General features: G+C 40.4%; 1 protein-coding gene across 36 annotated transcripts in view; it reads left to right on the top strand.

The window, feature by feature from the left end:
• The window catches only part of LOC117561387 (formin-binding protein 1), an 80,111-nt gene that overhangs the window by 11,885 nt on the left and 40,874 nt on the right, over window positions 1-27,352 (top strand). For 34 of the 36 annotated variants that reach the window (XM_034238729.1, XM_034238720.1, XM_034238721.1 and 31 more), the window contains exons 1-4: window positions 15,486-15,542; window positions 16,692-16,807; window positions 22,154-22,210; window positions 22,974-23,121. In XM_034238729.1, the coding sequence (XP_034094620.1) occupies window positions 15,501-15,542; window positions 16,692-16,807; window positions 22,154-22,210; window positions 22,974-23,121 (363 nt within the window). In that variant the 5' untranslated portion in view covers window positions 15,486-15,500. Of the gene's footprint in view, window positions 1-14,378; window positions 14,761-15,485; window positions 15,543-16,691; window positions 16,808-22,153; window positions 22,211-22,973; window positions 23,122-27,352 lie in introns of those variants that run through there. The other 2 variants (XM_034238725.1, XM_034238724.1) reach the window with 2 other exon arrangements.

The raw sequence follows: 27,352 nt of genomic DNA on the forward strand, positions 1-27,352 counted from the left end.
TTAGCCAGCATGGAATGTAGCATAAAATAGCACCATAAACATTAATCTCATAAATGTTCAAAATGTTAAAAAAATAAATGTTTATCATAGCCCTTCCTATTTGACAATAGTGTAGAAGAACCGGATTTTTTTGCTTTGTATGTCGGGGGCGGGATATTCATGTGATATTCATGTGATTGGTTGTTGGTCGCGAAATCCCCAAGCTGTCAGACACGCCCAGCTCCAGGATTTTCAAGATTTGGTCAAAGCTGCTGTGTGGACACACCGTAACCGCTGGAGTTTCACCGCGGCTGTCAGTGTTTACTCCTGTCATTCAAACAGGACGCGCTGGAGAGGGGGCGGGGCTTGTATCCATGTAAATACTGTGGTGGAAACCAACTACGACAAAATGAACCTATTTTACCGTGATTTAATTGTAATACACGTTTCAAAATGATGCCGAAGTAACTAAATACTGATAACGGTTAGTAAAACCCAAGCTGTCTAGTCAGGATTCAGACAGTATTGCACTTCATTTATTGTCTTGGTTGATTCTGTTGGCTTATATTTTATTTTATCAATAAGGTATTTATATTGTTTTTCCCTTTGGAAACAGATGTTCAGTTATGTTAAAGTCTTTGATTGCACTTCAAGTCTAAAGTTTACATTTTAATTGTTTGGCACTGACTTTTCCTCATTGATGTTTTATGTTTTACTTAGTTATGTTTTACTCTCCTTTTCATGTGTATTGATGTTACATCACTGCTAGTGCTGCCTAAAACAGAAAGTGCATTTTTATACTGAGAAACTGTGCCTTGAATATTTAATTTTATTTAGCAAGAGAGTGCACTTTACTTGGTGAATAAACCAGTGTTAACGTTTGTTGTAGGGTGTAGGCCTACCTACTTGAACACTGAGGAAGCCATATCAACATTCCTGATTCACTGCAGAATCAAAACCAGCTTGAAATGGTATTTTGGTCTGTTACTCCTTTTTATTTTAGTTTGTGTTACCTTGTAGGTGGTTGTACTGTTAAGTAACTTGAAAAATAACCATAATAACCGACATGAACAAATATCGTGATAAATATCGTCTATCGTGATACTGCTTGAAAAATATCGTGATATTATATTTTTCAATATCGCCCACCCCTAGTCAGGGGCGGGAGATTCATGTGATTGGTTGTTGGTCGAGCTTCAGACACGTCCGCCGGCAAGCTTCAACGCACGCCGCTGTGTGGACGGGCCGTAATACGTTTCCATGGTTTAAGAGTATGCTGTACATTGAAATAGAAAACACTGGGTGACACATGAAAATGCAAATCTGAGTTTCTCTAAGATGAGGTTCCTGCTTGAATCCTCTAAACTTACTCATATCATGAGATGAGACATGTCAGGGTGGAGTTAAAGCGCTGCCACCCAATTCAGAGAATTTGATAAACTGTTAGTGCTTCCAGGAAAACCCCACAGATATGTCAGCTTGTGGTGCAACAACTAATCGACTTAATCGATTAAAATCGATGACTGAATTAGTTGCCAACTAATTCAGTCGTCGATTCGTTGTTGACGTCATCACGTGTGTTTTACGCGCCGTTAAACTCCAACGTTATCGGTATTTTTATCGGTACTGGAGACATTTAAAAAATATGTCATGTGTTATTGCTACATAAACATTATATCGCAGTCTTAGTGTCGCCAACTTGTTTATAATATGCAAAAAGACAAACAAATGTGTCTATGGTGTATTTTCGATCTTTCCAATCGAGACGAGATCTCTCTCTCCCCCGTATGTGTGCGAGGGGGCGGGGCAGTTTACACACACGCGGCTGCTACATGCAGCAACACACACACGGCTGCTACATGCAGCAACACACACACGGCTGCTACATGCAGCAACACACACACGGCTGCTACATGCAGCAACACACACACGGCTGCTACATGCATGCAACATACGGAGGAGATGGCGGAGAGAAGCGCTCCAAGGTGGGGTTAAATGTTACCCGTCTTGAGGTGGACAATGCTCGTTGCCAATAGTGCAATAAGAGTTTGGCATGTAAGGGCGGTAACACGAGCAATTTCTCTAAACATTTAGCAAAAGTGCTCCACATTCAGACGGAGAAATGCACCGGGTTCGACTGTCTTGCTCTGTAGCCCCGTCCACGAGTAACTTTTCCACTATTCTGTTTACAATTATGTTATCACATTATTTAATACGATTTGTACGATTGTTGTTTCTTTTTATGTGAAATATTATTTATTTAATTTAAATACTAAGCAATGTTAGTTGTGTTCACAATTTGTTTAGTTAATTTAATAATATATGTATTTTTGAATCAAGTATTCATCTTTATTGTCTTCATTGTTAGTTTCCACATGCCTAAAACAATCTCAAGCTAAATCTAAAAGTTGATGGCTAAATAAGAGCGTTTGAGAAATTGTGCAAGGCATACAGTAATAGTCCGAATAGTCGATTAATCGTTTCATTAATCGATAGATTAATCGATTATCAAATTAGTCGTTTGTTGCAGCCCTAATGTCAGCTCATTTTGATGATTCGGTGAACAGACTTGCTTACCAAGTCATTTGAGATGTTTCCCCCCCAAAAAGGATCGTATATATTTATAGCATCAGCATAAAACTCTTTTGTTGTTAGCAAGAGAGAATAGCTACAGACTCAAAGTGCTTGTGGGCTTTTAGAAGGTCCATCTCTTGGCTTCTCTGACGGTAGAACAAAAGAAGCCAATAATCTAAAATAGCAGTGAGAGAAGATGAAGAAGATGATCAGACATTATGTCGTCCATCCCTAAAGCTTAACTCCATATATGTAAGTGTCTCATGGGCGTAGGAAGCATCCTGAATGTGGGGGGGACATTTTTAACGGGGGGTGTGGGGGTCGCCCCCCATGAAAAAAAATAGATTTCCTGTATTCTGGTGCATTTTAAGGTGGTTTGATACTTTTATGTGGCTATACTAGCATGAGGAAAATGATGGGTACACAGTAGTAAAGAAAGAAAACATATTTGATTATTAATTTAGAGCCTTCTTTGAATTAATAAAAAGCAGTTGAAATGCCAATTTTTTGTACATTTATATATAACAATAACAATATTGTGCATTGAGAGATATTGTTGTGGAGAGTCATTTATATATACATCGCAAAATACATTTGTGAATCCTTCTGTGAGCATTTATTAATATTGAGACTGATCTGACTCCATACAGATGTTAAGCTCACCTAGGAATGGTATCATTGACTTAAATGTTGCTCTTCTGTCTATATTGGTCACATGATGCCCCTTGACTGAAATGCTTCCTGTTCAATATCCCCACTGATTTCCTTAACATTCTAGGATGAGAGTCCACATCACAATTTACTCTAAACTGTCATTTTCCTTTCATCACTCACCTCAGCAACGAACCTCTCTCCACTGTCCCTGTGTTCTGCCTCTGACTCACTCTCAAGCGCCTAGATGTCAAGAGAGGTGGTGAAGTGATCATTATGTATTGAGCAGTATACTCTTTCACATTGAATCATAACAAGTCATACTGAATGTAAATACAACTGACTCTAAAGTAAGTCCCAGTCTGTGACATTGGACATTTTGAAGACTCAAAGTCCCAAGCAGTAGAATATTAGCTAGTCTATGTAATGTGCACAGAAAATAAATAGTTAACTGAATACTGGGATGGAAATTGCCTATAAGCACTCAGTAAAACATGAACACACACAAAAAGCTTCAGAATGATAAGAAGTATAATTAAAACATAATGCACATTACCATTTTGAGAGAGAGTACCTAAGTTAAAGAACTCAGAAAATAATCTCTTATCGAACTGAGGCAGTAAAACACACTGACTGCGTCTACATGGACATCATGGTGTTTACATGAGCACAGAGAGATCGGGTTATTCATGTTCCCTGTTTACATGATAAATACTAGTAACCTGGCATTTCGATGCCTTTTCTCATCTAAACTATTCAGTATTTGCATCTCTCTATCATGACATAAAGACGAAACTCCTCTCCAGAAGTGAGACGCCGCCGCCGCCATCACTGTTAACTGATTCTGCTACCAGCTGATGACTTACTTTCCTCTTCTTTGAAAAAAATGTCTTATGTCCATGTTGTCTGGGGGAGAAAACATATCAAACCAAGAGATCGTCAGCTTTGATTTTCGCTGTATCGCTTCATACAACAGGTCTGAGCTGTCCAACTATGGCAACACTCCTTGAACATGCGCGCTACGGGAGAATCTGCCTTGGTACAAAGCAGCAGTGAAAACATGGTACGGAGTTTCATTGATTTGGGCATTCTCTCAATAAGCAAGTGGAATGGATTTGAAAGTGAAGCACTGACACAGCGCTCTACAAAGTGCGGCGAGTGGATAGACCAATTCACGGACTTTCCACGTGGTAAAAGTGGGCGGGTCTAAACTAATCATTTGAAAAGGTGGGGGGGACTTGTCCCACCCTGATATAATGGCTGCGACGCCCATGAAGTGTCTTATTCCATAACAGGCGAAGGCAACCTTAGGCGTCATGCCAGCATTGTGGTAGCTAAATCAAGGGTAGTTAGTGTTCAAAAGAGCTTTTTGAGGAAAGTTTAAGTACACTCTCTTTCACATGCTAAATGAACTCTTTCACAGCCATTTCAGTTCCACAACCTGTCATTTAAGCTAGCTTGATTCATTCAAAAGAAGTGCATTTCCTATGAAAGAGATTGGTGGAAAATTGGGTTTATGATTTCAACTCTGATGTGGAAATGTCATAAAGATGGCAGCCTTCTTGTAAAGTGCTCTTATAATTAAAATGTCCTGATAATTGGCCAATTTTGATAAAAGGAATACAATTACAGATCTTTTAGATATTTAATTTGATGTTGTGTCAAAATGAAACCAAATTGTACCTTAATAGATATCACACTGACTCGCAAGAAAAAAATGGCACTTGATATGAAAAGGTTGCCTACCCCTGTTATTTAAGGCCATTTAGTTTAAAGTCAAATATTCCTCACCTAATTTGAGATGGGGAGAGTTCTCTTCATCATAGATTTAGCCATGCTAGTGGCCATGCGAGTTAACATCAGCAGAACTTTCCAGCGAAATACAATGCTCTGGTTAAAAATAGCAAACCCCACTCATTGGCTGCACTTGGCGGCATGGCTTTAATCTTATTTTATGACGCCTTTCTGCAGTATCTAAATTGAATAAGAAGTGTACGAGAAGGGGTAACACTGCACCAGGAACCCAGAAAAGTAGTACTACACTCCTGTATTCCTAGAGAGGAAAAAAGAGAAGAGAAATGCAATACATTGTTGGCACAAAGCCAGATGAGCTAATCCTCAAGGGAGAGATTTGACTCTGGTCATCTGAAGCGGAGTTATTAAACTGTGGAGGCAGAGAGTAGAGAGCCAAGGCAAGAAGAGAAGCCTTGCATCAGGCGGACAGAAACAGGCAGCGCCGCGTCACTCAGATCTATTTATGAACTGAAACCATGAGCAACACACACAGTTGAGTCTGAGTGCAAAACACATTTTAATCTCTCATTTACCACCATCATGTTGGCCTGCAGGCTTAATTATATGCTAGTGCTGTTTGTTTGTATGTTTTTTCCCATCAAGTTCAGCTCTGTGATTAAAAGACTGACAGCTATTAACAAGGAAGTATAGTAATCACAAAGGTAGTATTTTGAGAGAACCTGCAGTTATTACGTTATTCAGCGGAAAAAGGTCTGCCGGAGACATGTCATGGCAGCACATAGCTTGAGTGCCATGGCAATAGACTCACCTGAACCATGAGGGGACAGATGAGCAGGGAAACACTGAACACAGTGTTGACTCGCCCCTCAAGCGTTCATTCCTTCCCAGAATGACCACTTGTATTCAATAATTCACCCTGTGTTTTTTACATATTGAAATAAATGTTGTGAACCAAGAATCCAAACAAGGAGAATATTCTTGATGGATTCAAGTAAAAAGAGTCTGCGTTTAACCAGATTTTTTTTTGTTGAAAACATCCATTTACAAATCACACAACACTTCAGTCTAGTTGTGTGCTCAGGAATTCCCAAACACAAGATTTTTTCCCAAACCTTCAAGACTTAGGAATGTTTTGATATATTTTCGATATCATGTGTGTCCCATTGACTTCAATTCACCAAGAAAGATTTTGGGTTCTTTGTTCACCATAAATGCACATTAAAACAATTCTTTGCAAATTCAAGGTAACACGCGGACAATAACTCATTGATATAGAAAGGATCTTTTAGGGGTAAAGTGATCTTTAAAGGTCCCATGTCATGGCCATTTCTACTGATCATAATTCCATTGTTGAGGTCGACTAACAATAAAATAGATTTATATGGGGCAATGTTCCAAACTCACATTGGTTTCTCATACAGCATCTCTGTATAGTATGTGTATTCACTCTCTGTCCTACACGGCTTGTTGGAGCTCCTGCCCCCCCCCCCAGGGAGGAGAAATCTGCGGAGCTGCAGCTGAGAAAAGTTTGAGTGTGTGTGTGTGTGAGGAAGGTAAACGTAACGGCTCCGCGGACGTAGCATAACGGCTCCACGGATTGGTCCATCTTGACCAATCCACGGAGGGGTCGTCGTTACGTCACTTGGTTCCCGGAAGAAAATATTGAAAAAGAAAATGTCCAACGAGGCGTTCTGGGGCAGCACAGACAGGTCTTCTCTGTGTTAGAGTTTTACTCGCTACAGGGTGTACTTTGAGGGTTTGTGACTCTGCAGACCGTTTACATGCAGAAAAACCTTCATAACACAAGGGGACGGGTAATAACTGGAAAAGCATGACATGGGACCTTTAACATGTTTTATGCCATAACTTAATATTTACCCGCTTGATATTGGAGTCTGATACTGCTGTCTAGGAGTTGGGAAAATCGGATATCAATATTTTAGCTTCCAATATTTTTTGATTACGTTATCACATAACAGACAAGTTAGCAGGTTGAAATATGAAGTCCACTGAAGTCTGGTAACTTTGATTTATTTAGCCAAAGCTTTGATTCAGCCAGACAGTGTTGTTGTACTGATACAGATTAACTTCTCCATAAATAACCCCCTTTTTTAACCCCTTCATAAACCTTCAAAGTGTTATCAAGCTTATGGGCTATCTCAGTCAAATCTGGATTACTTTATCTATCACTGAATGAACTACCCAATATCTTGCCAAGTTGTAGCAGTTTACTTTATAAAGACTCATTGCGGTTCTCTCATATTAAGTTCAATACCTTTAGTTTAATTCCAGAGAATGTGTTGTATAAGATTTAAAGAGCTTTATCCCCCCCAAAAGGACAAAAACAGCTCAACAAGAACAATGGCTAAAGTGTGTTTTCTGGCCTGGCAGGATTAATCCACAGAGCCACGGCGTCCTATTGGGTGGCTCAAGTAGTAAGGAGGGAGGTGTAGTAATCAGATTAATGGTCATTTTATCAAGCTCTACTGGAACTCGCAACATTTGTGGTGGTCGCTCTCATTGTACCTTTAGTTCTGTGCTCTATTGGTGAATTTGTTCTTCAAATACCAGGACATTTGAAATATTTGTCTCCAATATTTGCATTACTATGTCCAGGATCTTAAATCTTTGAACACTGCTTTGCTAAATCAAGACTTCTTCTCTCGTGTTGTACTCCTCGAGATGGATTAACTTGGTCCGGAGCTCGTTTTTTCCACTTTGTTGTTGCGTGAAAACGGTCACAATGTTGCGCAGAAAAAGCGAGTTTTTCATTTTCCTGGACAATGTTCGTTCTGGGAAATCTGAAACGGAGGAGCAAAAGGAAGAGCAGCAGCTGAGTCCTTATGAAGAATATCTGCAGGTGCTACTGCAAATGAAGATGACTAGTGATGTAAGTGAGCAGAGACATTGTTGATTTTTGAAAATGTACTCCTGTAATTTAAATTAGCATTATTAGTCAGGCAATAAAGGCTGTGGTAGTCGTTGTACCAAATTACAAGAAGCACTTGTTAGATGGCAGCTTTTTAAACTTGTACAAGGGTGGAGAAGAATGCTGCAGTAAAAGTTTCTTTTTGAGACCATGAATGAGTTGACCACCCTTCCCGTTACTATGACTCACAACTGAGAGGCGGCAATTTCCTGTTGTTTAGAAGGGCTGGTCTTTCTAATCGAGTGAAGCAATTACTCATACATGAAGCTGCTCTGGACCAATATGCTTAGAGGTAGTGGGATTAAATGGTACAGGGGTCTTGCACAGGGAAGACATGTTTTATGGACAGGGAAGCGTGATACACGTGTGCATACGCCAACACACACTCTTAGATTTCAGACTGGCAGAGGAGTTGTTTCTATAAATATCTGCATGGCATGCAAACAAGCGCTCTTACACATAAGGTCACCCACTGCCCAAAACAGCTGCTCATATCTTGCAGAGCGTTGGTGTGTGTACATACATGTGTGCGTTTCACAGTGGGCATGTGTTTGTTTTGTACATTCAGAGGAGTATTTTTGCATGAATATCATTACCTAACATCAGGCAGTTGGTAACTGATCCTTGTCAGTGGGAGTGTCTATGAAAATGTAAGCCTACTTGTTAGTGATGGGTCAGTATTGAGGTAAAATACAGTAATCCAGCCTCAAATGAGTGTATGGTGCACCAAAGATACTAAAACCAAACATGTAATAAACTGACCCTGCAGTTTGATATTTGTATGGTCCCATCCCATTGGCTTATTTTCATGGTGATAATTGCCTGCTGATTTTTTTTTTCGAAGTCAAAGATGATGTCACTGATGTCTTGTTTTGCCATTGAAAACCCAAAAGTATTCATTTGGAAATCCATATTCAAGAAGCTGAAAATAGAATTTCCTGCCATTTTTGCACGGAAAATCACATGATCATCAAGATAGTTGTCGTTATTATTTCCATCAATTGTCTACTTGATTGGCCCTCTTATAATTCTAGCTCTTGTTGCCTCTTTTGCTTTCATGTGTGAAATTGCCACTCACGGTGGCTGAGAAACACTTCTTGCCCTTTAATAGGCCAAAGAGAAATATAGCTTAGGGCAGCATTAAGCAGCCATGCCTGTGTGTGAGGCTACTGTCCTATTTCCTGGTACTCCTCTCTGACACATGGGTTAATACACCAGGCTGTGGAGCCATTGTTCCGCCCCGCTGTCTTATACAAAGCGCAGTGTGTGTTCCAGAGAGGGTTTGGCATCTCCCCCAAATATTTGTTCTCCCTGCAGGACGCCCACCGTCCTGAGCCACAGTGGAGCGTGCATTGACCCACTCATGGAGGACAGTAGATGTCAGAGTCATCTCTCTGGTGTCTGCCATGGTCTGCAAGAATCATGGATCATTAATTAGAACAACTCCATAGCATTAGACATTTATTTTCTGCCGCCATGCTTTAATCACAGACTGGGCTAGTTTTGAGAACAATTGGGCTACTTGTTTATGATTTTATTTTGCAGGACACTCACAGCCTAATGACCACGTTTGGATGAATGCTCTCTCCTCCTCACCCCCCTCATCTCACTGCAGTTTGGGCTTTGTTAGCTAACAAGTATCCTGCAATAACTCCTTCATGTTTACCGTAATAGTTCCAATAGACAAGCGCATCAAAACTTTGCAGTGTAGTAAGTCACTGAATTCAAATGACATGGCCATTTTTGTAATTCGAAACGTTATCAAGTGGTAAAAACAAAGTTATCTTATCTGAATACTTTAGGAATTGTAAACCTCAGGGAAGTACTTAAACAACATTTTCAATGGAATTAGAAATAACATATTAAGCAACCAATTTTTTGTAATGTCTTTACATAATCCTGATACTATGTGATCTCTTACGACACAAATCTGATACAAAAAACACTTACAACTTCTATTATAACTCTTTAAACTAAGTAGGTATAGGTTTCACATTCATTCCTTCCACTATAGTTTCTGTCACACCATTTTTCTTTCTTAAATCTTAATCAACAAATGAGTATGGACTCCAGGTCATTATGCTCGCCTTGGAACAGTAAAGTTTCAGTCTGTCCTACCTACTTTCCTACTCCACACACTTAACCATTCAACACAGACAAAGGGATCTGAAGGCCTCTTGTCCTATTGTCCTGCCTCCAGAACATCTGTCCCCTCAGCCTCTGTCTCATTTCCTTTGTCTCCTCAGGTTTCCTGTCAGACGTCATATAGATACCCCTGACACAACCTGAAAGCTTGAAGTGAAGTTAGGGGAGTTTGACATTTAGTTGTGAGAGCTTGAAGACCACTTTTGGGAAGTTAAATATTTGTAGTTTTTAGTCTGTGAAGCAATGACTGCAACAGAGCAACACTGAGGAAAGGCTGAAACACATACGTTTCCTAATGTCCTCAGCAGTATGCATTATTTAATGTATGTGGAAGAATGAATAATTGTCTTAATTTACATATTTGTACCTTATTAGTCAGTGGTGTCCTGTTCATCCCCCCCACCCCACCAATGAAACGGCTCACTTTCTCCTCTTCTCTTGTGTTTTAATGGCACATTGATGTTGTGATCGTCAGAGCAGCGCACTGACCTCTGCATAGGTGGCAGAGCTGCAATAAAGAAAGCAGTGGGCCCCGGAGCGATTTTGAAGAGGTTTTAAAAGCATTGTTATTGAAAGTGTTCAGTTCACACTGCTCCTTACTTTCTTTCTGTTGATGTGTCTTTATCCACGTTTACAATATCTTGCCTTTAATCCACACTAAAAGAACAAGGACCGTTAATAGCTCTTGAAGGCAATGACAAGTAGAATAAGACTTGGTCAGATCATGCCTGAAAATGTTCTTGCATAGCAGCTTTTTTTGCAACAGCAACAAAGACAACACATTGAAAGGTGCAGTATTATGTAAGACCCAGCGGTCCTCGGGACATTTGTGGTCAGGTCAGAGAACACTTCTTCTACATGCTCCATTTATTTCAGACTGTCTTTAAAACCCGCTGAGGATTTAAAAAAAGCATCAGCAGTGGAGTTAGTATTAGTAGTGCTATTACTCTCTACTGCCTTCTCTGGTGGATGGCAGGAGGAACAGGAAGACATTAGAGCTGAACGATTCATCCATTTTAAATCGAAATCGCGATTTTAAATGATGGGATTATCAAAGTCTTGTGTGTCAGTCATCCACACCAATCAGAAGTGCTGTGCTCCACATGTACCAGCCATTGTTAACCAATCAGAAGTGGCCCATGATAGAAGGTGATAGACAGATTGATCCAATCACCTGCCAAGTGTTTTTGAAAGTGCCTGCCCTTTCCAAATGGCTTCCAATGGAGCTTTCCTCGATGGTTTGGTGAAACGTCTGGGTCAGGTTAGTAATGCTCCATCACATGTTTCTATTACAGGGTGAATCTTAAACTGAAGCTTGACTTTAAAGCAACCCAACGGAAGTTTCATGTAAGTTTAGTTCTTTCACTCGTAGCTCGGGCTTCGGTGTGCTAGAGACGGGAACACGTTGATGCGACCTTCCTAGCCGGAGATATGGCCGCATTTTACAATAAACTTCCGTTGGGTCGCTTAAAAACAAATATCGCAAATCAAATCGCAATATCTGTCAGAAAAATCGCAATTAGATTATTTCCCCAAATCGTGCAGCCCTAGAAGACATACAAATAACCTAGCTGCTGTTATGGTTACATCACTGCCTTCTGGACAATAAAGAACACACAGACAGGTACAGATGCTGGTGTCGTGTTTAAGGAAGAGGAGTTATCAGTTCAGATCAAAGTCAAATGTTACAGTACAATACATTTCGTAGTTAGATTACAACATTCTACTCAGCAGTAGTTACATTTCAATATCAGATATCCAGTTGCTGTAAGGTTTACACTTTTTACAGTTGCAGTCCTAAATGGTACACAAACAAATACATAAAAGCATTTAAGGGACATGCAAAGTTGGTAGAAGAGTCAGAAGGTAGGACAAAATATATAATAATACAAAAAAGAGATGAAGAGCTTCATGGCAAAAACAAATTAAAAAAAACAGTATAAGATTAAATCATTTAATTAAGATCCAGTCAGAATAAAATGGAGCAGCAGTAGCATGAATAAACTAGTGAAACAATGTGGTAAAAGTGTGTTTGTTGCTATATTCTGCTACATGAGAACAGAGGACTCCTCTATGTTGTAGGGATGAAGGTCAAAGGGCCGTCAGTGTGGATGGAAAGAAGAGATTTGATCTGGATTGGTAAATAACGTGCATTAGTTCAGATTAACTTGCAGTCTAATACATTAAACTGCAGCATAATCGGCATCAGCAGTTGGGAAAGGTGGGGGTCTTTTCCTACTGAACATATGGACAGACGACATATATTTAGTAACTCCTAAGTGTCTGCTTTGTTCTCCGTTTGAACCTGTTCCCAATTTCCTGGATAATAAAAAATATTTAGCTGCACGGTTCTATTTATTTTCCTCCATGTACTACCACAACACTACATGCATCAGAGTGAGTGGGATCGTCCTGAAATAACAAGCAGAGAGGGGCGGGTTGGTTTCCTGCAGGACCCCCAGCCCCCTCCTGCAGGAGCGAGGTCAGGTGTCAGAGGCCGCACATGACAGAAGGGAAGTTTGAAGCTGGAGTTATTAGTCTTCAGTACGGGGGGCCATAGGAGGGGGTTTACAGGATTCCTTTGCATGTTTGACTATGACGGCCCGTCCACACAGCGGCGTGCGTTGAAGCTTCCAACGCTTCTGCCCATTCACTTTGAATGGGGTGACGTCACTTTTAGCCGAACTGCATTTTGGGAAGCGACGTGGAGCGTTGCTGGCGTTGCTCGCTGCAAAGGTTGAGCAATGTTCAACTTTTGACGCCTCGACAGAAGCGCCAGCCAATCGAATCATATGCCAGTACAAGCTCTAGCCAATCAAACCGCATGCTTGTGTGTCAGGGGCGGGAGATTCATGTGATTGGTTGTTGGTCGAGTGTCAGACACGCGCGCCGGCAAGCGTCAACGCACGCCGCTGTGTGGCCGGGCCGTGAGTGTACTGTGGCAGAACACCTGACACTATCATTTGCATGCAGTGCAGACTGAAGTTACTGAATTCATTCGACATGTTTTGGAAATTCATATATTCCTACTGACATTATTTTCCTATTGCTTTACAGAGGAGGGGGGCGGGGGGAGTCATTTAGTCTTTACCTCTGTCTTTAGTTTTGAAATATTTGTATTCATAGTAAAGATCATAGCCTGAAATATAGCTCAATTGGAATGGATTTATATCAAATGTGTGGTTTTCTTCAGGGTATGGTTACTTATTGTTTCCAATGGGAGAAAGTTGTCTTGCGTCAATACCAAACATCACAATATAACAGAGTAAATAGGAAAACACATGCAAACATTAGCCTTAGATAAAACTATCAAACTGTCCCAGGTAATGAAAGAAACTCACATCATCACTTCAGCATCATTCTAAAGGCCCGGACACACCGGTAAGGAGAGTTGTTGCCACTCACGCATGCGCAGTTCGTACGTGCTACTTGGCCGTCGGCTGAAGTGTTTGCGGTGTGTTCCAGTGCGACACATGGCCGAGACGCAGAGAAGCGAGGCGACGCAACAGTCGGGGGTCCGGCCGTGTCAGTTCTTTGGTGTCAGCTTGGTGTGTCCGGGCCTTTACTCAACATTTCAATTCATTCTCATCTCTCATTCTCAATGAACTATTATTGTCTGTTCAATAAAACGTAAACAAATAAACTGAACATTTCAATTGACTAGTTTGTATTGATTGACCAAAAATGGAAAACCCAACAATATGTACAAAAAAGTAAAAAAGTACTCGCATATGTGAATTTCTGCTCGGGGCGTGATTAAACAATGACCAAAATAGTATGGATTGACTGTTCCTCCCCCACTTCACATGCTTTTCTGCTTTTCTTTGCTCACAGATTTCTCTCATTGGATCTGTTTTCCGTTGCTAGGGCCAAATCACTTGCAGAATGCACAATAATCTGTACAGAGCTAGTCATTGTTGAAGGCAGGAGGTTAATGTAATACAGCAGGCAGACTATGTATGCTCTCATCTGACACACTTTCACATAATGTGTTGTTGTCTTTGATACTCGCCCCACTCAGACTCATCATTTATTAATCAGCTCTTTCCCTTGGAGGTGGAGAAAAGCTTTGTTGATGACTTTTCCATTTTTTCCTCGAGCAACTTCTATCCCATCTGATGTTAGCGATGATGAGCTTGGAATGACTCGTCGTGTCTCGGTTCATAAAGTGTATTTCATATAGGCTATACTTTATATGAAATATGGTAAAGTGAAGGGTTTATGAGACCCCAGCAGCAGTATGACACCCCCCCTTCCATTATATGTAATCCCCTCCCATATAATCCCACCTCTTCTGTCATTTCTGCTCCTCTCAACACCCCTCCCTCTGCTTTTCCCCTCTCTCTCTCCCCATCCCACTTCCTCCACCTTACGCCTGATGGAGCATTCAGCCTGAATGCTGTGTGCAGCCGTGGCCTCATATCAGTGTGTTATGTGTGTGTGAGGGATCCAGAGCTACATCGCTTCCTCTCCTGCTTTCTGGAATTGTTCTCCTCAAAGACAATCTGGAATGACTTGCTACCACTGTGCAGTTTCTTTGTTAGCGCGTGGGGTCAGCGGACATTGTTCCACACTCTAATCTCCCTTTCTAATCTGAAGCTGTGGATGTAGCCTAACCTCAGCCGATTGTGCTGCTTTGGAGTTGCTGTTGGATGGACGTTTTTTGGATTAAGATATTTTAAAGGGGTATACATTCCACACTGGATAAAATGGTGCCCCAAAAAAAGGTAATGTGATTTTGTGAAAGAGGAGGGTTTCATGTGCATGGTGTAGCAGCAGTGATGTTTGTTGATTTCCAAGAAGGGTTGTTACCTATGTGATAATGAAGCAAATGCTGTTTTAATTGGCACACAGATCTGAGAGTGAGCATGCTTTTGGGAATTAAAGGGAAGGGAAGGGGAGCTATTTTGCAGAATCAACAAATAGGAGTCTTGGGGGTAGAGAAACTGAGAAAATAAAAACATGTGACTAGACTGAGAAGTTATCAAAATAAAGGTTCTTATTGTTAGGTTTCATCTTGTCATTCTTATAATGAATAGTTGGTTGATTGACTAACAATAGGAAGTCCCTCTCATTGGAAGTTCTCCATTGTTGTCTTTGTGTGCTTCAATTGGGAGACGTTTAGTCTGACTGCAGCTTTAAAGGTGTTTGAACGATGTCATCACACTTAGGACATGTGACTCAATACAAATAGAATAGTATATTAACATGTTGTATATTCAGCATGCCTTAATTCTAATAAAAAGTCAGTTAAAGAAGTGCTGCACAGAGGCCTAAACGTAACGCTCACACTTTTCATCACCACAACCGCTTCCTGTGTCTTTGATATGAAAATGCTCTTTGTGCAGAGAGGCTCCGAGCAGTCGTAGAGTTCATTCTCAGAGAATCAGACAAACCTTTTTAGAGCTGGTGCTTCACTTGCTTAGTGTGCAGTGCTAGAGGGACTGTTAGCTGGAAGACTTCAGACATGGTGGAGGAGAGGATGGGGGACTGTTGGAGCTACACCAAGGTTGTTTTTTATGTTTATCTTCAAAACCAACGCTATGGTCATTTGGAAGAAGCCGTATGGTTGTCAGTGGAGATTAGCTGTAGCATGTGTGTGTGTTGATTAAATGCTTTTTTCTGAACTGATGGATTTCTAGACGTGACCTCGGCCAACTAGAGGCTCATTTTTTTCCTCACAAGTCAGGAAGAAATCGTGATTAATGAGTTCAGCTGCCCCAACAGCTGTATTTGGTTATCAACTACACTCAGTCCTCCAACTCCACTTTGAGATGGGATTAGGGGAACCAATGGAAACTCACTTCTACGACTTCCAATGCTGGGCCGCTGTAGGCCAGGGAATGCCCCCTTGAAGGGGTTGGATGTTTGAACTGTTGCCATGAGGGCAGGTCAGCTGCACGTTGACAACACATTGACTGACACACATAGCATGGTTGCTTTGGCTGAAAGAAAGCCAATGGAGAATATTTACACAACATGAGGATAGCTTCAATCTTTAGAAGATTGGTAACGATGTGTCATTAGGGTCTTATGTCTTAAATGACATGATGAATTGGAAATGGGGGACCCTGATGTAAACAAGACGAAAGCCTTTCTCTGGTCTGCATCCCCTTAACAATTGTATGTTTTGAGCTGTACTGTACTGTACCCAATATACAAGCTGTTCATAAACTTTTCAATCAATCAATCAATCAATCAGGGTCAGGCAATATATCAATATTGTATTGTTATACAGTATGACACTTGACTTGACACAGTCTTAGATTTGAATATCGTTAGATGGCATAATTGTTGTCTTTACCTGGTGTTATAGACTGAGATACAGCAAAGTGATGTCATTTTCTATTTTTTATTATTGGGTTTAACCCAATTATACATTGTATTTTAATTACTGATCATTATACTCCATTTGGCCAAGCCCTATGTGTAAAGGCTATTTCGAAAATGCTAATGCTAATACTCTGGGATATTGGAACTTGATTCAGAGCGGTGTGGTACTTGACTTCAGCTTTAGTTTCCAAAGTATAGACAATAGAAAGTCGTCATCAGGTTGATTATGCTTTATTCTTCTTTTGTTTTCTGTCTGCTTGTGATGATAGATTGACGTCTCTTGTATTTCAGTGATTTAATCATCACGTCTTCTTCTTTTCTGCAGGATCAGTTTGACAACTTGGAGAAGCATACGCAGTGGGGGATCGAATTTGTGGAGAAGTACACCAAATTCGTCAAGGAGAGGTCGGAGATTGAAACCAGCTATGCAAAACAAATTAGGTGAGCTGACTTTTGAACTACATTCAGGGTTGAATGTTCTCCATCCAGGTGGCTTTGATAGAGACCCCCCCTCCTTTAAAGCAGGATTTGACCTACTGAAGTGTCCTTGAAACTGGAGACTGCATCTTCCCCAGCTCATTATGTAGCTGACCGTGATCTCTGACCTCCCTCTGGGGGGGGAAACTGAAACGTGAATTCCCTTATGGGAAGCAGTACATTATCGCTGATATATTTTTAAGTATTATTTATTTCCACAACTGTAGATCAAAGTAAACCGCTGTGCAGAGGATGTCTGCTCCCTCCATCTTCCTCTCTTTTTCTGTGTCTCTGTCTGCCTCGCTGTCTGTTGTTGCCTCTGCTTCAGGCGAGAGGAAGTCAGGTTGCGGAGGGATTGGGCGAAGCTTGTGTTTCCATAGAGACTGCTAGGTATCAGCATTATCCAGCCCAGGTCTGACCCAGATTTTTTTGTTCTTTTTCCTCCAACCACGCGTATTGGCCCCGCCCCCTCACAGTGCAGTCACTGATCCTCAGAGGCAGGGATGGTAGCATGAGCAGCCCCCCTCTTAAGTCCTCATGTATTCCAACACAGTGGGAGATAGCCCCACAAATCCACAATCCTCATCTTTAAAGAGGCCTGGCAATATGGCTAATGCTCCAAGTATCAACCCCAAACCCCCCCCCCTCCCCCGCTTCAGATTGACAAGCCAATTCCAATCCAGCATTCAGATAGTAACCCTGTGTAACAGATCCTCCACAGCTTACTACTCAACATAAGTCTGCTTGAGATAATAGGACTAGCTGTCTGTGTTTACCTGCATGCAGTAAAGCAGAGCCCTACACCCATTAATTGTTAACACTTGAAGAAAGATCAAACTGAATATATATGTATATATATATAACAGAATTGGTGTTTTTTTTTTTACTGTTTGGTTATCTCTCGTACTTTTGTTTCATTCTTTTCTTTCTATGCATTTACTGAATTAAAAGAAACACTGTCAAACGTATGCAAAGCAAATGATTATTGACAGAAAGTATAATTATCCAATGTCTCAATATCTGAGAGGCTAAACAATATTTGGTTAGATAGAGTAGTTGGATTTCTTTGTCCCGTTGACTTAATCAGAATCAGGATATCTTTATTGTCATCATACTCGGGTAAAACACAATTTTTTAGGTTTCTCTTAATAGTAAAAGACATAGGAAGAATGAATAACAGTGATAAAATAAGTAGTAACAGCAAATAGAAGGCACTAGTTAGATTAAATTAAATGTACAAATTGTACAAAGCAAATGTACATATATAAATAACTAGATGGAACGATTAGTGAAATTACTAATCAAATGAATGATTGATTCAAAATCAAATCCTTGCTGCTCTAACAGAAAATATTCAGGTGCATTCATATCTTGTTTACAGTGGCGGTTGAATTACCTTCTGATAGTGTGTACAACTTCTGGAAAGTGTCCAAAGTAAATCAGTTTAGAGCACTGTGATGTAACCCCCAAACATACGCACAGACAGATTTGCCCTTGCATTTGAACTCAAACAGATATCCCATAATTCAATTAGTCAGCATCTGTGCACAGTGTGTTGGACAAAGGGTCGGGGGCTGGACTCCTCTCCTTGGCAGGTCGGCTGTTATTAAACTTCAGGCTCCACAGATGGTGCGGATGTTTTCAGTCGCTGTGCTTACACAGACGACCTGCTGTCAAGCTGGGTCTGTTATCAAGCACACACACAAACACACACTTGCACGTGCACATTTGCACACTTGTCAGTAAAAGGCTAAAATTAGGAAATTAGGATGTACTGACAGGAGAGCTTGAGTCATAGGGTTTCCTGTGTTTTCAACACACTGAGCCTCTTTGTTGTGGAGCCACTTGGCCTTACCTCAGGACTAATTATCCCTCTTAATGAAATTAGGCTTAATCTAACGGGCGCTCAAACAAACAGAAATGCAAGGCTGTTAGATCTAATGCAGTAATGGAAATAGCTGCTTGATCTTCTCTTCTTTTGTCTAAGCGCTGTTGTTGGGGGGGATTTCTTTCCTTCTGCGCTACCCTTAGCATGCGCTTGAGGCCCCATTTACACGGGAACGCAAACGAAAATGAACCAAATTCGATATCAAAATATTCCGTTCACACGCAATCGGCTCAATAAACGTGTCCGTTCACACGAGACCGCTCGACCCACTAAAGACACTGTAGTACATATGCCGGGCCTGTAAGTGGCGCTGTACTTCCGCCACAAAATACACCAAAAGCAGCAAAGAAGACCCCCGAGCATGGTTGCCATGTTTGCCATGGTTGCCTGGTTGCCCTTCTGTTTATTCTCCGCGTGGATTTAGCAACATGTAGTTGATGTAGTTCTCCATGTCCACTTGTTGCTGATGGTTGTGGTAGAGGAGCTGTAGATTGTGCACTAACATCTGTAGCATGGTCAGTAGCAGTAGCGGTAGCTACTGACCACGCTACCCCCAGAGTGTTCCGTCCGCAGATCTATCCACCTTGGGACCCGTTATCGTTTGAGGGGTCCGTTTCCGCGGTTCCGTTACAACCTCGTGTCAACGAACGGGCTATACAAAAGAGAAAAGTAGCGGATAAAACCCGAACCGTATTCATGTAAACGGGGCCTGAGAATCCCCCAAAAATAGTGAAAAAGGCCCCAAAAAAGAAGAAAAATCTTTATATTTGAGAGGCATTTTTGAAGGAAAAGTGACTCAAAAATAGTTGAGTGTTTCTTTTCTGTCAATCTACTAATGGACTAGAAATCCTCTGATTGCAGCTTCTTAAATGTCGTATTCGGCTTTGAGAAAACGTGATCGTCATTTGTCATTATGTTATGACATTCACAGTCCAAAAACTAATAAATAAAGCAAAATGAAAATAATTGTACTTTGTCTCCAATTGAACGCCATCAATGCCTACCACACTACTTTGTACCATTTCTATCACCCCAGCAACCACACACTGCAGTAAGCCATGAATAATCCTCTTCCAAGGCAATGGTGTAAACATGCACAATGCTTCAGTCTAGTTAATGCAGGGCAATGCATTCATGCCTCCTCCCCCTCCTCTAAATTCCTGTCTGGCATAATCCATATCACAGTGGGAATAAAGTCCTGCTCACAAAGAGACTGGGTGAGGTTAAATAAAAGAGTCCGTCTTGGCTGGGTTTATATTGAAAACCAGTGTATAGCAGCCATGATGTATCACCTTTCAGACAAATACACTCAGAGATAATAAGGCAATACACAAACATGTATTTGTGCAACAGTGCTTGTTAAATCCTAATTATGAGCTAACTGCTGGACTCATTTTGACATGTTTGTTATATGTTGTTGAGGTGAGCAGGTACACAATCTGACACATGACATCTGGCTGTGAATGAGAGAGTGAGTGAGAAGCAGCTCTAATTAGAGATGGGGTTAGAAGGACATGGAGAGAGAGATAGACGGATAGATCTGCCTAGCAACAGTGCAAACACCACCAGGGAGGAGAGGCGTGGGGGGTGTGAGCCGAGCGAGACAGCATTACATGTCGGTTTTTTTCTTTAGAACATGCATTATTTATTTAAGCAGGAATTTTGAATGACCTTTTTACAACATGTTCATGCTGAGGCATTCAGATTCCAGCAGTGCTATAATCTCACAACAAGGGCAACTACCACTGCTGTTAACAGCTCTATAAAAGCACATTATCTTTTTGATTCTCATATGAGAAGTGGATAGACTTTTTGAGCTTCTGACCTTGTACTAATAATTGTGATCTGTTTATACATTTTATAACTTTTTTGCAAACATTTATCTCTTTTTATACATTTGTACAACATGGATGCAATATGAAATCCACAGAACAGACACATACAAGTATAAACGTCTCAACAATAGAATCAAACCAAGAGAACAGCAGCTCAGAATCATACGTGGAGCACAAAGGGTTAAACTGACAACGCAAATAAGAGAATAATCAAGAAATTCCCTGCAGCATTAAAGCAGATACGCCACACTCTTTGATATAACAGTTTTTTTATGTTTAACACATGTAATGTGATATAATGGCACTTCATCAAACAGCTTTTTCTGCCAGCCTTTAATTGTTCGTACTTTTCCATTAAACTCAACAATATCATGTATTCTGTTGCGGCATACAAAGAAAAACATTCAATATCTTCCTGTTCTCTTATCTGCTAATGAAGCCCTGTCCGTCTCCAGTTACTGAACCGGCATTTTTTCCTTTTCAATTATCACATTAGACGAATATCTGCTGAGGCGGGAAATAAATCAATCTTAATTGAATAGTATCCGATCTAAACGAATCTGTGCAGCCATTCAACAAAACATCCTAATAAGCTGTGGCTTGACTTGTAGGACGTAACATATGGTTGGATAATGTGTCTCCCTCATTTGTATTTGTTATATTCAGATTTGCTTTGTCTGAGTGAAAATGAATGGCTGTGGTTGTTTGTGTACATGCTTCACTTGTTGGCTCATCTTTTCAAATAGAGAACAGTGCTCTTTAATTATGATTGAACAAAGCATCCTGAAGGCCTGAGCACACAATGACCCAAATCCATCAGAGCATGGTGCACGTTATTATGTTTTGTTGACAGGGCAGCCATCAAACAGAGCATTGGGTGTTGCAGTGTGTTGCAACGTCATGATTTCTTATTCTAACCTTTTATGCTCTTAACCTTTTTTATATTACCATATTTTAATCAATATGCTCCTTAGATCATTTTTTACTTAGTTTTTCTCTTTATAGCATTGTGAAGCACCTTGAGATGACGTCGATTTTAAAGTGTGCTATATCAATGAAATGTATTATTACTATGATGGAACAAGGGCTGACATGATGTACTGTAACATGTCAAAAAAACACAAAACGCTTGCTAGGTTGAAAACAGGACATTGAAGGATGGTCAGAACCATCCAAAGGTTATTGTCCGCAGTCTTATCCCTACTGTCACCTTCATTTTATTTTCTTTCATCTTTACACACCGTCACATTTTTCCTTCTCCCCTCACGCTGCACTTATCTCGTGCCACTTACATACAGCCAGAGTCAACACAAGGGCCATGGCCGCATAAGAAAAGCAGGCCTGTTTCTGGTGACTGGCTCTGCATGCATGCTTCTCCTGGAGGGCATGATTTATGAGCAGAAGAGAGCAAAGGGGATGTTGTGGAAGAAGGCACTCTGCTGGATTGAATGGTGTTCTGGATGATCCTTTGGCAGGTTCCATAAAGGCGCTGTCAGGGAAATGTAATGGGAAGGGTGCACTACCCGTCTGCAGAATGAGCTTTTAGGAAAGAAATGTCTGACAAGGCTGCATTCTTTGTCCTTACAGGAATTTATCAAAGAAGTATCAACCCAAGAAGAACTCACGAGAGGAGGATGAGAGCAAGTAAGTGAAAGGATGTCGCTCTTACAATAAATCAAAGGAATATCCAATTGTTTCCTGGGGGGAAATACGTTTATGTTATAGTTTATCTATATATTTTTTTAAAACATTTTTTTTTAATGTTTTTGAAGATATTACATTCTTACAAGATATACTATCCAAAAATCGTATCAATATTGCACCATTACAAATAAAAAAAAGTATATCAAATTCATAGAAGAAATGAATTAGTAAAATGTGTGCATTGTACTTCAATATATAACAGGGAATAGAACAAAAAATAGAAATATGGAATGTGCAAAATATGTATTTTACAATATAACATTGTGTGATTGAAAAAGCGATTACCAAAACAGTGTTTAAGTGTTAAAGGTGAAGGAATAGAATACATAAAATGATATTTTAGCAATGTACAGGATTGAAACGGTTATATTTCGATATTTAAAAAGTAAAACAAATGCTTACCTGTGTTCATTTCTTAGGAAGAGTTATATGAGTGAAAACAAAATTATGTTTGTAATGTTTGATACATTACACCATGTGAAAATGTATATTTGTGTTTTTAAATGCTACATATGTTGGATTGAATGTGTTTCCTTCATTTCCAGTCCTTATGCTAAGCTAACCCGATGCTACCTGTAGCAAAAAAATAAATCATTTAACATGATCCTGCAAGCATCACAAATCCAAGCTCCAAATGACTTTATCTGAACATATTAATTGTGTTTGCCTCCGTTTGCAACCCTGTCACTTCCTGTCTCTCCAGGTTCACCTTCTGTCGAGCCTTCCTGACATCACTTAATGAGCTCAATGACTACGCGGGTCAACACGAGGTCATAGCGGAGAACCTGACGTCTCAAATCATCGCCGAGCTGTCACGCTACCTGCAGGAGCTCAAAGCAGAGAGAAAAACCGTGAGACACACTTTTATAGCCGCACTTATTTCTGTCTCTCCATATCCAATGTTTTATTTATACGTCTATATCTTATTGCCCATTCTCACATGCCAGTGCTTTAAATCAAACATTCATTCTGGAGTGTGTGAAATGGATTCTATAAAAGAAAAGAAGACACACAGGCATACAAGAAATGAAGAAGTTCTTTGCCTCGCTGCATGAACTGAGGTCATCGCTGAGTAAATATAGATGCACCCTGAGGCTCGCTAGAAGTGCAGAACGTGACTAACTGAGTCATCGTCTCCCTATCATTACAGGCTTATTTCTCTCTTTTATAAACCATTCTACAACCACACTATTTTTACCGTTAAAGTCACTTTGGTCCTCGCCATTATGAAGTGATTTGGTAGAGCGGTGAACCTGCAGTTTGTGATTCACAGATAACAGTGTGGAGCCCATTGCATCTATGGAGTTGTTAGGTGGAGCAGAGAGAAAGCTGCTCAGCTGGAAAAAAAGTAATACTGAACAGATATTTCATGCACTCTTGAGTCACGGACGTCCAGCTGAGGGAACTGGAGTGGAAAACCATAAGCAGAGGGTTGCTCAAAGGCACAGTGACCCTTTTTTGGGAGTAAATGTTCAAAGTACATGATGGTGACATCCATGTTGCTGCAGCTGCTTCTTACACTAAATACTGGAAGCCCTCGGTTGCATTGTTAGAGATCAGTTGTGATTTCTGTCTCAGTTTTAGCTGCAGAAAATGCATCAGAAATGGGAATTTCCAGCACATCTCAAGGGGAATCATCCACCGCCCCCAGGCCATTTGCTCTTTGTTTTAGCGTGGCCTGGGTTGGCTTGGCACATCATCTGTATCACTAGTGTCCAGAATAGAGAGTCCATGAACAGACCCCTGCTGTCCCGAGCCTGCAGGATGTCACTCTGACTCCTCTCTTCCTCCTCACTTCCCTGCAGTTTCCCTCTATTTAATTTGTACATGATATCCCCGTTTCTCTCTTTCGTTCCCCCTCTGTCTTCCTAGTTAGTCATGTGTCTGCCTCTCGTGAATTGAAAAAGCTTCCAGTTAGCCAGTGCTGGGGAGTTTCCCTTCATAGCATAACTGTGTGTCTTTTCTGAACAGAAGCTTGTTTCATCTCAAAGGGCATTGAGCAAATAGTTTCTCAGTCATATGCAGAATAGTGTCCTTGTAGGGTAAATGTAGTGTATTAGCTTTTCTTTTCTTTTTTGAGTGTTCATTGAAAGACATCAGTGCCCTTAACACACTCATGAATGATGGAGATTTAAACTATTGTACATGTTCCAAGTGTCTGAAAGGCAACCAAGCCAAAAGAACCTAGCTACTCTGTACCCGGACAACAATAAGCTTTTCATATTTTTGTTCATAACGTTATTAGACAAAGCAATATTGTGAAAGTTGTCTGTAAATCAATCCTTACCCAAGACTTCCTCAGCTTCCCGTCATTCTTTTCTCTGGTTTCAATCACATGTATTTTTAAGCAGCACTTGCTGTTGAGGTTTTTTTTATATATATTTGCGTGTATGTCAGACAAATCCGTGCAGGCAGACTCAGACAGTGGGATTAGAGGAGGGTCCGCCAGTTTATTGGACAGGTAAAATCCACGCTACAGACCAGAAGGAGAAAGAGAAATAATACCTCATTAGTTTCTCCTGTGGGGTTGTTTGGTAACTCCCTGAGTGGACCTCTTGCTAAGCTCAGCTTGGGGTGGCACAGGAGGCCAAGAATGTTCTTAAAGGAATTTATAAGAGAGCAGATAAACAGTACTTGTTTTTGCAAAAGTTGAACCTTGTTGTTTTAAACTTTTGGATTTAGTTTGTTGTTAAAATATATGTACTTCTTTAGATTTAAACATATCATTTCTAACATTATGCATTTAAAAAGTATAAAAACAACTTCATCTATGTTAAATCTTTTTCCATAAAAAGGTGTTTGGTCAGAATACTGGCCTCTGATTGGACTCCTTTGTTTACTTTTATAATATAATGACATCACTATGTAACACTCGCACTTCTATTGGCTAGCGCTCCAACACATTGTACGTGATATGCAAAGGGGCGGGACATCTCTAAGTGGTGGACCAATCACAACGAGAAGGCCAGCTAACCAATCAGTGCAGACTGGGCTCTGGTTTCAGACAGAGGGTGAAAAGAGGTGCTGCAGCACAGGCAGTATGAGAAGAATAAAGAGCTTTCTGAACATTAAAGCATGGAGACATTAGTAGAGGCAATACATACAAATATGAATCTGAAAATCTGAATAAAATGTCCTCAGGAGAAATATACTTCACTGCGTATTTCGACATGTGTCCAGATGAGGGTTAGGTTCAGTTTGTGCTCTTTTGGATCCACTTGCACCGACAGCACAAATGATATCTTTGGGTTTTTGGGGTTGGTTCCATCGGTCTTAATCCTGCTGAGATGTGACATGTTCAACCAGCAAGAAAGATTGAAAATATGTCTTATTTAGCTGGCAGGGTCTGGAAAGTAAGCAAGAGGTCAGCTGAAAACTACAAGGTGCTATAAAACATCTTTAGGTGGGTTTGGCAGGGCATACTGTCCTCATTTATCTCTTCAGAGGCAGAGACCAAAGCCTCTGTTACTGTGGACAAGCCTCACAGCAGAAAGACAAAAAGAAAGAAGGGAAGGAGAATTGATCGTTAGATATTTCCATAGTAGCTGCACTCACATCTGCATCCTGAATACTTTAGTATAAATGACCTCAGCAATGCTCCGAACCACTGCCTAATGGTCTAAACATGAGGAGTCTCTCCTGAGGTGCAACCATCTCTATACATCATGTATGACTTGTGGCTATTTCTAGTACCTTATGATTATATGTATGTTGACAACTGTAGAGGACTGCAGGTGCACATTCCTCTGAGCCAAGTCAAGTGAATGAGTGAAGAGTGTGTAAGAGAGTGTGTGTGCACACAGATGTCCACGAGCACCTCTTCACAAACGCAACACTGAAATGAAATCCTGGACAAAGTTTTCGTTCCTCTATTTCGTGTGGAAAATAGAGAATGGAATTTCTCAAATCCTTTTATTGGTTTTACAATAGTATTGAGAACATTGACTGATTAAACACTAACCATCCCTCACATCTATCAACTCCTACCCAACCTTCACTTACCTAGTATCCCACATTCCTCCCTCTGGCGAAAATAAATCGTAATGTAACTCAGAGGAAAATACTGTAGGTTAATTGATCCGACAGTGGTGGAGGATGTTTGTTAAATGTCCCGTCCTTCTTCTCCTGTCATGTTTTGCTCAAACATATTACACAGTTAATAAATGAGTGTATATGTGGAGGGGACAGCCTGTGAGGCACACAGCCCCATCAGAGCATGTCTGGTGCAAAGATGGTACAAAAAAGTAGTCAGACATTGGACACTTCATTTCATGGTTAAGACATCATCATACACACAATAAGAATAGACTACTTTTTGGAGGAAGTGGTTTACAGTTTTACAACCAAACAAAGTAAAAGTTTTTACGAAATGAATAACCTTTACAAAGTATATAATTATATCATTAATTTGTGGATACATGCAGAACTGAAAACAGCCCTAAAATACTGTCAAGAATTCAGGGTATTTGGTAGCAATCTCAGATCTCTGTAGAGGGTTTCTGCCTTCTAAAATCACTACACTTAAAGTATATTCATATTTGAGGTATTGTAAGACTGCAGAGGGAACAACATTTTATAAAATGTTGACATTTTAACCACGCAGTGATAATACTGATTATTGTGAGAACTTGAAAACATTAATAACCAGTCATCTCTTAACTTTCTCTGTTGGAATTCAATCTATTAAATCTAAAAACAAAAGTCCATAGAAACACATTGATCTATATCTTTGTTCATAACTACGTCTGTGTATCTTCATTCTTACCTGCCTTTGTGTTTTGTTACCTGAAGACAGTCTTGTGCTGGGAGGTGCGAAGGAGCAGGGGCTAGCGTGAAGAATGACTTTATTTTGTTCAATGTAGTCATAGCACAGAGCAGCGCTGCTTAGCATCATTTAGTAAATATTAAATCAGGCTGACCTAACGTCTCTGGATGAATAATGATCATATTTTCCAGTCCTGCTTTGATCACAGTGCAGTTAAGTTTGTAACTGTTACTCAGATGTGTTTTTGTGTTGGTAACTGGAGCTGTTCCTCTCTTGTCACTGTGTAAGTGAGAGTGGCAGCTTCAGGTCCTGTTAGT

This window comes from Gymnodraco acuticeps, unplaced genomic scaffold (assembly GCF_902827175.1).
Source record: "Gymnodraco acuticeps unplaced genomic scaffold, fGymAcu1.1, whole genome shotgun sequence".
NCBI classification, from domain to species: Eukaryota; Metazoa; Chordata; class Actinopteri; order Perciformes; family Bathydraconidae; genus Gymnodraco; species Gymnodraco acuticeps.